This window comes from Hylaeus anthracinus, unplaced genomic scaffold (assembly GCF_026225885.1).
Source record: "Hylaeus anthracinus isolate JK02 unplaced genomic scaffold, UHH_iyHylAnth1.0_haploid 11994, whole genome shotgun sequence".
In the NCBI taxonomy this organism is placed as follows: domain Eukaryota; kingdom Metazoa; phylum Arthropoda; class Insecta; order Hymenoptera; family Colletidae; genus Hylaeus; species Hylaeus anthracinus.
The window spans coordinates 6,309,798-6,321,013 of NW_026534341.1; the positions used below are offsets into that span (position 1 = coordinate 6,309,798).

General features: G+C 42.6%; 1 protein-coding gene across 2 annotated transcripts in view; it reads right to left on the bottom strand.

The window, feature by feature from the left end:
• Positions 1-1,402: 1,402 nt before the first annotated feature.
• The window catches only part of LOC128888332 (DNA fragmentation factor subunit beta), an 85,712-nt gene continuing 75,898 nt past the window's right edge, over positions 1,403-11,216 (bottom strand). For both annotated transcript variants that reach the window (XM_054145072.1, XM_054145071.1), the window contains exons 3-7: positions 8,085-8,186; positions 5,595-5,724; positions 5,063-5,274; positions 1,926-2,596; positions 1,403-1,833 (exon numbers count right to left, since the gene is read on the bottom strand). In XM_054145072.1, the coding sequence (XP_054001047.1) occupies positions 1,674-1,833; positions 1,926-2,596; positions 5,063-5,274; positions 5,595-5,724; positions 8,085-8,186 (1,275 nt within the window). In that variant the 3' untranslated portion in view covers positions 1,403-1,673. The remainder of the gene's footprint in view (positions 1,834-1,925; positions 2,597-5,062; positions 5,275-5,594; positions 5,725-8,084; positions 8,187-11,216) is intronic.

Here is an 11,216-nt window from a genome sequence, read left to right on the forward strand (position 1 = left end):
AAGTAACCGAAAGAAATATTGAAAGACTCGGTGCTGTATCGTGAGCAGTTTTTGTCGTTGCGATTACAGTTACCATCACTTGATTTTTAATAAAAATCACCCCTAGATGGAGGTTACTTATATTACTATGCCTAACGGTCTCAAAGACCTCATGATACATCATGTCCACATAGTTTCTCGCAAAATAAGCCTCTCTCCATTCGTAACAATGACACTACAATGTTCCTCGACCACCCAAACTCGAACATTGACCAGCAACGAGACCGAACCGACCCAGCCTGCACACATATATATATGTCTTTTCTAAATTCAATAACGAATATGTATATGTATATATTTATGTATATATGTATATATCAGAACTTTGGTTTTGTCTTATGTCGACCAGTCGGATCAAAAATACTCGAAAGATACTCGACTCTACGGAGTACACTTTCTAAAGATATACTCTAACCCGTCCTAAAGTCAGGCCATCGTTGGGGTTCAACCCCCTAACTGGCCATTTTGTTGCTCGTTCAATGAAACGTGGGACAAGTCCTTTCGGCTCGCCTCGATAAAATCTGTTAAATCCGTGATCATTCCGTTGCGCCAAACCCTGTACACCAGATTCAGATTTTTGTGCCGAAGAAGGAGAAACATCGTCCAGGTGCTCGTTTATGGGATTGCTATTTTTTTCATTTATAACAACCAGATTGCAGATTCGATGCATTTGTGGCGTCTACCAAAGTTGGGCAGTGAATACTTTGCGATTACTTCTGGAATCATTGCTAAGATCTTGACTTGAGAAAATTCCTCATCTTTATCTTTGACCATTTCTAAATTAGAGTGCATCAAGAGAGTTCCTCGTCTCCCATTCTTTTTTGGAGATCAACCTTTCTTGCCAAGTACGCTTGTAATTTACAATTGTAATAGAATCGTGATAGGGCACCTCGACCGCCCTACGTATGTTTTGCGTGATAATGCACTGCGTTGCAGATTGTCATATATCTTTAACGGTAGCCGATGAAGCGTGGCTGCCTAAAAGGCAGTATTGTGGCGACCATTGAACAAGATCATTAAATTATCTATATTTCTAAACCGATCACTTTCTTTCACTTAAAGTCCTACACAATCATAAATCCGAAATCCGAGTGCATACGTTCTGCATAAGATTTGCATACGTTTTCCACGTTCCCATGTGCCATGAATACAAAGAATCCCCAGTCTGCTAATAACCACCGGATAAATGTTGTTTTTTTAAAAATGTGTCAAAAAGCTTCTCGCGTGGACGTTCTTCGTAGTCTTCGACCTCGTATAAGAATTTTTTTGGTGCAAGGAAGATTGAAAAGTTCGTGCGCGGATTACCCTATGGTTGTTTAACGGTGCAGCTTGCTGGAGATTGTTGAACGACAGACACGACTATTGAACATTCATCGAAGTATTACAAATAGAAAATTGCGACGATTAGAACGCGTAAGAAAAATGCGATCGGTATTGCTTGTTATTATGTGGCGCAACGGAATCACTGTAGGACGCGACATTAACAATCGTTTAAATCTATAAACTATCCAACAGCGTTTAGGAGTAAATACGTTCCCGTACGAAGAGTTTTACGTTTACGTGTTCAGAGGTTGTTCTACGATGTTACGTATTCTGGAAGAAGATCCTTCGCCCTTGTATGCGATTCCGTCTAATTACTTGTGCGATCCCTTGTCGTGGCACACGATGTGAACCAGCCTCAAGTTTTTCAGTGTGAACAGATCGTCGTAAAACTCGTGGATATCCTCCTCTCTGGCGATTCCTTGCGCCGATAGTTCGAGGAGTTGTGGCACCAGAGTCCTGGACCTCTCGATTCTGAAATTCGATTCTCTCAATTCGAAGCTGAGTTAACTTTATTAGTATTTCTACAAGAAGTAAACCTGCGATATCGTCAGCGTAATTCTTACTTGTGATCGAAATTCCACGTGGAGAACAGGATGAGGTCCTCCCTCGACCTGTAAGGGTTGATCTTGTGTCTCTGCCCGTAGACGCAGGCATCGGCTTTCCAGACGCCTCCGCACCTAAATTCACCTTTGGGATTACATATAGCGACGCAAGACTTCCATTCCTTCGTTCGAATCCTGTAAGGACAACTGTCCTCCTCTTCCTCCTGCTCGCCCGTGCTCTCCTTCTCTTCCTCCTGCTCGTCCGTGCTCTCCTTCTCTTCCTCTTGCTCGTCCGTGCTCTCCTCGTTCTCGCTCCTCGAATACACGTTCGAGTTCCTCTCTTGCTTCTTTCTCGTCGTGCCGTCTACGCAGGATTGGTCACTCGTCCCGAACAACCGGAAGTACGTGCTGTCATCGAGTCGGTTCAGCCTGCAGGGGCAATGGTCGTAACAGGTCGACGAGTCCCGCTCGTCGACCGACTCTGTCGAGTGAATCTTCGCGCGACTCCTGTCGAAATAGTAACCGAAGTAGTGGTCCTCTTTCAGCTGCATCTTGAAGAAGGCTATGACGTCGAGCAGCCGCTTCCTCGCCCTGTGATCGTTCGCGAACGTGTCCGACGACTTGATCTGATCGATCGTTTTGTAGAGGTAGCCTCGTATCCTGTCCTGGCATCTGCGATGCATGTACGCCTCCTGAGAAACGAAAGTTTCGTGAGTGGCGAACTTTGATTCCAGCCAGAGGCGTTGCTAGGTATTCTATGCCCTCGAGTGGGAGATTATTTTGATTCGAATGAGTTTCAAACACGGATATCTATTGTCGAACAAAAAATGGAAGGTTTCACCTCCTATTGCGTCACAATTGCCACGTGTGGTTGGAGGTCACAGGTTTGGCAAATTATGACGAACGAGTGAAAAATCTCAAGGTTCGCGGTTTGCTTCCTCGAGTCTTAAGTTTGGATTAACCTTACGTCTCGAGGCAAATGGTGTCGCTTTAGGTGTCGACATCACTCGAGGTCCCAGGTAAATAAGGTCGACGTATGTTGACGTTATAGAAAATTGCTTCCATTTTCTCCGTATTCAGGGTTGGCGAATAATTCAGGGAAATTTCGAAATCATAATTTAAACGAATTTATTGCTCCTATTTATGGCGTGCGTTAATATGGAAAACGTATGCAGCGCGTGCGAGATATACTGTACAAATTAATATAACAATATGAATATTTCATTTTGCATAAGAGCAGATATGTTTGTTTATGCAATCACCGTGTATGCATAAAATCAACAGTCCAGCTGTCACTGATAATGGGTTACAAATGTTCGTTACTTCAAAGATACATTTCTCTCTCTCTCTTAACAAAAATAAAAAATAACTAGCTACGGTACTCCAACAGATCGTTCGATCATTTTTTTCATCGTTATCGAGCGCTAGTTGCAAAGACTTTTTTGGCAAATAAAAAAAAAACACCAATAACAATATAAACACGAATAGCTAATCGAATTTGGTCGATAGATTTCATTTTAATATGAAATGGTAATTGGTAATGTAATTTCTTTTGGCAGCGCGGAATTGAATTGCTGTTATTGTTCCGTGCTATATCAAATAGCAGCTCGATCATTCGCGCGAATCTATCGATGTTAATTTATACCAATCTGGATACCGATATATCCCACTTACGGGGATGCATTAGTTCAGGCTGTCGATGCTAAAATAAGGCAAAATCGAAATCGCCCTGAATCTCTAAATTCCGAAGGGAGGAACGGCTGGAATGATCCCGATGTTGATCATAAGGAAGAAAGAAGGTCAAAGGCGGGGGATCGGTGTGAAAGGGGAAGCTAGACCGCGTATTTTACCAGCAAAGCTAGCTGATCCTGGCCTTAGACGCGAGGATATTCGGTATTAGGAGGGTAGCTATATAGAAGAGATGGTTAGACGTGGAGCCTGCGGGAAACAGGGATTTCCTGATAGTGATGAAAGGATTGTGGCGGTGATCGAGAGATATCCGTTACATTCATCGTATCTCCCAGATTATATCCGGCGTTATTCACGCCAGAGAAATGATGGTGCTTCCGAGATCTTTGCAAAACGACATTAACCTCTGCGCAGTGTTTCGATAAATCTTCGTAGATGGATATTACGTGGCGCAACGTTACTTTCAAACTAAAGAGAAAATGTTAACGTTGGTATTAACATTATAAATGCCCTAAAAAAATTTTATCTTGAAATCTTTCCCAGAACTTTACGAACAAAGAACACCCCGTGCAATAAGTATTAGACAGACAGGCATTCGGGGTAGAGGCGATAAAAACGGATTGCACGCGAACCTGACACGCGGGCAGATACCGATAACGATCCAATTAATTATACCGTAGAACCGTTAGGCCAAAGGGTCGAGATTTCGAGCTGAAACTTGACGCGCGATAAATGGCAACCTTGCGGAATTAAAGTGGAGGCGCTGTAACGTTAATTAGTCTGAGCGATATTGGACGTTGCAGGGCAAATTCGCTCTCGTCAAATTGCATTATACTGTCGACATTGAGTGCCATATAATACTACGCGCGAGAGTGATTCACGGTGGACAATGTCCCCAAGGTTTTCGTCGGCTATTTCGTTTTACACATGTGCAAACACTTTGCATATATTTGCATATATTTCTTATATTTGCGTACGCCACGGATGCATGAAATCTACAAAATAATATTTATTACATTAGTCGCGCGTGCACAGACCTCCGAAAAATGTCCCAAAAATGTGAAACTATCGAAACTTGTTTACGCAATGTGATTTCAAGAAATGGACATTCAAACTCTACTTAACTGTTACATAGTTTACGCGGGATTTTTAAACGAGCACCCGATGACAGACTTTATGTCGCTCAGCAGAGATCACGTAGTTTCTTAATCCTAATAATAAATTGCATAAAGAAATTGAGCGTGAATACAACCGTACCGAGTCCTGGATAGAAGCTATTTTATAAAGCAGCGGCCCTTAACATTTTCGTCTCGCGACACGGTTTGAAAAGACGATACATACATTTCTTTTGGACTCGCGACACAGTTTGGAAATAGAAAGGCCTGACACAGTTCTTAATTCTGAATAATTATAGCAACGAGAGACACACGCGCGGGGTAAAAACAATCCCCCAATGACGAAAGACTCACTTTGGTCGTGTAGTTGGTCTCCAATCCGCGGAACCACTCCGGATGCTCGTCCCTCGCGGTGAGCGCAGTCTTCGAATCGTCTTTGTTCAGCGCACTATTTAAAATGGCGACCTTCGCCTTAAGGTTTTCCGTAAGGAACTCGGACGCCTTGTAGCCAGCAGCCAGGAAATCGATGTTGACGCGCCTCAAGGCGTCGTACAAGAGATCCGCATCTGTAAGCAAACGTTAGGTCTCGAGAAGCTGTATTCCACGATCAGACTCGAAGGCCTGGCTCTACATCCTTCGCTGGGCAAATGTTTATAGCCGAGGATGCACGATAATGGCTCGCACGATCGTCGAATTGTGCTCAAATAACCCACGAGTGGTGGAACCTTTGACACTTGGAGCTCCCTTGGAAAATAATTAATAACGTCGTTCAGGTCTCTAAGAAGTCGTCGTTTAGAAGATGTAGCTACAGCCATGTCAGAAATAGTTTAAATCTAAGAAAGGAAAAACAAGTCTTTGACTTTGATCGTTAATATAATATACTAACCGCTCAACACTTTCTCGCCAGGCTTTTGGACGATGAGCGTCGTCTGAGGTTCCAGCGTGCAAAAATACTCCTCGTCGATCAGCGTTCCGTCGAGCAGGAAGACATTGACTTCGTCGATGTGGTTCGTTATCTAAAGACATAAAACACTTCCTTGGTTCGGCTTCCACGCTTAGGGGCATTTATCTCGTCCATCAACGTTTCATTTCGAACCTCCAATCGCTTTTAGTCACGACTGGTTACCGAAATCCTCGCGTGGAACGTGATTTATCACGTGCGATTAGTTCACGTTTCCATCGAGAGACGATTTAGTTTTCTAATATCATTCTATACTTGTTACGCAATCTCGTGTTTGCACTCGCATTAACTACTTCAATTCACGAAACCCAGAGCGATATAAAATATTACAAAAGTTTTGCTCATCGTGTTCTGTATGTATAATATTTCATTTCAATTCGTTATGCTGGTAAAATATAAATAAAGTTTATTGGAGTTTATTTAGATTGCTTTAATTTCACATTCAATTACGAAACAATAACCGGTGACATAAAGTCGTTTCTGTGTAAAATTGACAGTCAACAATGAGTTAAAATTGTATAGAAAAAGTGCCTCTCGTTTCAGGTAAAGGTTAAAAGTTTGGTCGTGCGAATGGTTGTCGAGTAGGAAGAGCTCCACGGGAGGTCCCAACCCCTAGGAATGACAGCCGCGTGCGCGTCTAGGAGCGAATCGATGGGGTAGAGATCGAAAAATCTTGGCTCGGCTAGGGAGGGTTGGCCGCCAGTCTGGCTTTCGGTCCAGCGGACTGACGACCTTGACATTGAAGCTACTCCTTGCTCGTGGCCCGGCTGGTTCGATAGAGCTGCACGCTGCAGGCGAATAGAATCTGGCTCCAAGGTCGCGTCGCAACCAGATTAACTTAGCCGCGAAACGTGCGTAACTAACGCTTCGTGTAAACCTTCATCCTCTCTGCCGTCCGCCTTTCTACTGGTAATTAGACTGACTAGCCCTTGTTGACTTCGGCCATCGCGATTTCCAGAGCACACGGACGAATTACTGCGCGATGCGCAAGGTAGTTGCGCGAAAGGCTATTCACCGTCTACTATCCTTAGTTTTTCGATTCGTCTGTCGTCTACAAATGTATATTCTATAAATTAATGGAATATGTTGTGAATAAACTGCACGTTCATGGGTGAATGAATGAGGTATCAGGTTTATCGTGCAACCACATCCATGTATAACGAATCTTTCCAATATTCGCGCGTTAGTAATACTTGATTGACCTATTTTCCAGAACGAAATAATTCATAAAATTATATTCCATCAGAAATCATTTATTTCCTCCAGCGTATCAGCTCTTATCGCGATACGAAACAAGATTCAATTTTTTCGTTTTTCATGTATCATACAAACGTATCATGGTCGTTTCCAATTGGTCGTAAATGGCAATTTGTTTCAAAAATGAATTTTAATTATTCCTCTGGGATATGGGAACCCAGCGTTCGCTTAAGCTCAAGCTTTAGCTCAAGCTTTGGACACATCCGTGTATCCGTCCCTTTTATTTTTCATTTAGATTATAATTCCATTCGAAATCGTCTCCCGTGCAGTTTCAAGTGGATTACCTTGAACGATCTCTTTCAACATTTCATTTTTTTTTTTTACAATTTCCTCTGGGTTTCTCTTTTGACTCGATTTCCAACGGACTGCTACAATTTCATAAGCCGACATTCGATACAGGCTACGCTACCGTATTCCTTTCTGATACTAAATCCATTTTTATATTACTAATTCTCCCAGCGGAAAGTGTACGAAAAATGTGCTTTTACGAATCGTTAACTCAGAATTCCAGGATCGCGGATCGTGTTAATAAAACTTCCAAGGGAACGTCGATATTATCTTCTCCTGATTCGTCTTTGCATAAACACAGAAAGAAGCTTTAACGTGAAATTAACTTGGACGTCATCCAGTCACCGAGGGCTGTCGCGTACTCCATTATTCGGACAAACAAGCCGTACAGCTCCGGTGCCCCGAATATTTTGACGAATAATTTAATTAAGGACGTTGATTTCCGTTCGGATCCGAAGGAAAGCGAACGCGTTCCAAGCGGTCGGAGCTGCGGTGTGCGCGAAACGGCGATAGTAAAATTGGGGTGGCACGGTGAATGGGACGAGTCTTAACCAATTTTCGCGTACATGACGTGGGGTTGGCCTGTTTCCGGATCGCCCGGAACGAAATCCCGATATGGCGACAACGCGATGGGTCTGGGCGTTACAATTCTCCTGGAGCCGCTGTATAGATCAGCTGCGAGGCATTTATGACCCAGTTTCAACCGGCAACTTTTATTATAACATGTAAAAGCGCGGCGTCGTGCCGCGATACGGTTTTCATCCGACGTGGAACGAATCGCTAGGAAATAACTTGGCACGGTTGGGAACCGGACGGGATCGATCGATTAAGCAAACGTCCGCCAGCGGCGATCGATGACTCGATACTCACGTTCAGTTTCGCGCAGACTTTCTGTTTCAGTTCCGGGAGAGTGCTGCAGGCGACGCCGAACTTCCGCGTGCGGTTCACGTCGGTGACCTTGAACCCCTCCACCTGGAACACAACCCAATTACTGCGGTTTCGATAGCATCCAGAACCGAAACTCGGAAACGTAATTAAAGACAACAAAGTCAGGTAGTTCCAGGTGCAACTGCACGGTTAAAACTTCGAAAACAAAAACCTCTCTGTCCTTGAGCAAAATTTGGCGCGTGTCGTCCCGGATCCGTTAACTGGGCTCTTCGGTGGAGCTTTACCCAGCGGTCTCTGCGTTGGACAGCTTTCACGTGCATTGTTACGTTATTCATGAAGAACAGCTGTTCAAACGAAACGCGATTTGTGCCCTGACTCATTGTTTATTATGCACGGATAACGTCTAATCTTAGATTCCTGATTCGTGACAGTAACACAATGCGGGAGCGGCAAACTTATGGCCGTTCCGATGCAATCGAGTGCATAGAGAAATGTACCGTAACAGCGATAGTGCATTAGTAATGCGCCATTGTAGGTCGCTGCACAAGTCCTCCTCGCGCAACAATTTGTTCAGCCCTCCCCTATAAATAACTGCCACGCATATTCGCAGCAAATCGAGTTCGTTAAATTCAATAAATTCTAACGATAAATCATTTCCCTCCCGTGACGTTCGCAAAAACTAACTAGTATTCGTGTACAACGTTCAAAGAAGTTATCACCCGCGAATTAGCATTTAATGAAACGTTCGCCAGAGGGAACGGACATAGAAACGGACAGTTTCATTAACGTGCGAACGAACCGATTTTTAAATGCCAAGGTCCCTTTTCATTTTCATTCCTACGATCTTTTATTTTCGTGCGATTTGTTTCGTTCAAAATGACATTTGATAATAAATCTGAATAGGATTCGTGAATTTGGCGAGTTTCAAAAGTGAAAGACTAGAACAAATATTAAGTTATCCGATCTTTAATAGTCTCGAGACAAAATATTAAATCTGTAGGAATTCTCACGAGATTTATCCAGACAGCGAACGTGTTACAACTCTCTGCTTTTCGCATTTTTTGAAAACATACTAGAGTTATATAACTCGAGACCTACATATGGGATAATATCTTGGTCAATTTCTCGAAGCGATACTAGTTAATCGCCGCCCATGAAAGTAAACGTTAAAATAATTTTTTGGAAAAAAAATTTAACCGACTTCAAAAAAAGTACAGTGAAAAGTATGAAATAATTTTTAGTTAATTTATATGAATACGCACTTGCTCTAGATATAATTGTTTAAAAGTATGGGAAAATGCAATGAAAAACATGAAATAATTTCTAGTTAATGTATATGAATCTGCATTATCGACCGAGCACACTGCATTACCGACCGAGTAACCTGCATTACCGACAGAGTAATTTGCATTACCGACCGAGCGCTCTACATTACCGACCGAGTAATCTGCTTTATCGACCGAGTAACCTGCATTACCGACAGAGTAATTTGCTTTACCGACCGAGCACTCTACATTACCGGCTGAGTAATCTGTATTATCGACCGAGTAACCTGAATTACCGACAGAGTAATTTGCATTACCGACAGAGTAATTTGCATTACCGACAGAGTAATCTGCATTACCGACCGAACACTCTACATTACCGACCGAGTAATCTGCATTACCGACAGAGTAATCTGCATTACCGACAGAGTAATCTGCATTACCGACCGAGCACTCTACATTACCGATCGAGTAATCTGCATTACCGACCAAGCAATCTGCATCATCGACAGAATAATCTGCATTACACAGATTATTTAGTCGCTAAAGCAAATTACTCTGTCGGTAATGCAGGTTACTCGGTCGATAATGCAGATTACTCGGCCGGTAATGTAGAGTGCTCGTTCGGTAAAGCAAATTACTCTGTCGGTAATGCAGTGAGCTCGGTCGGTAATGCAGATTACTCAGTCGGTAATGTAATGTGCTCTGTCGGTAATGCAGATTACTCTGTCGGTAATGCAGGTTGCTCGGTCGGTAATGCAGTGTGCTCGGTCGATAATGCAGATTCATATACATTAACTAGAAATTATTTCATGTTTTTCATTGCATTTTCCCATACTTTTAAACAATTATATCTAGAGCAAGTGCGTATTCATATAAATTAACTAAAAATTATTTCATACTTTTCACTGTACCTTTTTTGAAGTCGGTTAAATTTTTTTTCCAAAAAATTATTTTAACGTTTACTTTCATGGGCGGCGATTAACTAGTATCGCTTCGAGAAATTGACCAAGATATTATCCCATATGTAGGTCTCGAGTTATATAACTCTAGTATGTTTTCAAAAAATGCGAAAAGCAGAGAGTTGTAACACGTTCGCTGTCTGGATAAATCTCGTGAGAATTCCTACAGATTTAATATTTTGTTTCGAGACTATTAAAGATCGGATAATTTAATATTTGTTCTGGTCTTTAACTTTTGAAACTCGCCAAATTCACGAATCCTATTCAGATTTATTATCAAATGTCATTTTGAACGAAACAAACCGCACGAAAATAAAAGATCGTAGGAATGAAAATGAAAAGGGACCTTGGCATTTAAAAATCGGTTCGTTCGCACGTTAATGAAACTGTCCGTTTCTACGTCCGTTCCCTCTGGCGAACGTTTTATTAAATGCTAATTCGCGCTTGATAACTTCTTTGAACGCTGTACACGAATACTAGTTAGTTTTTGCAAACGTCACGGGAGGGAAATGATTTATCGTTAGAATTTATTGAATTTAACGAACCCGATTTGCTCGGTCGGTAATGTAAAATGCTCGGTCGATAATGCAGATTACTCTGCCGGTAATGTAGAGTGCTCAGTCGGTAATGTGGCGTATTCGGTCGATAATGCAGATTACTCTGTCGGTACCGGAGAGTGCTCAGTCGGTAATATAGCGTGTTCGGCCGAAAACACAGGTAACTCGGTCGATAATGCAGATTACTCTATCGGTAATGTAGAGCGCTCGCCCGATAACGCATATTACTCTGTCGGCAATGCAGAGTGCTCGGTCGAGAGTGCAGGGTGCTCTGTCGGTAATGTAGAGTGCTCGGTCGATAACACAGGTTACTCTGTCGGTAATGTAGAG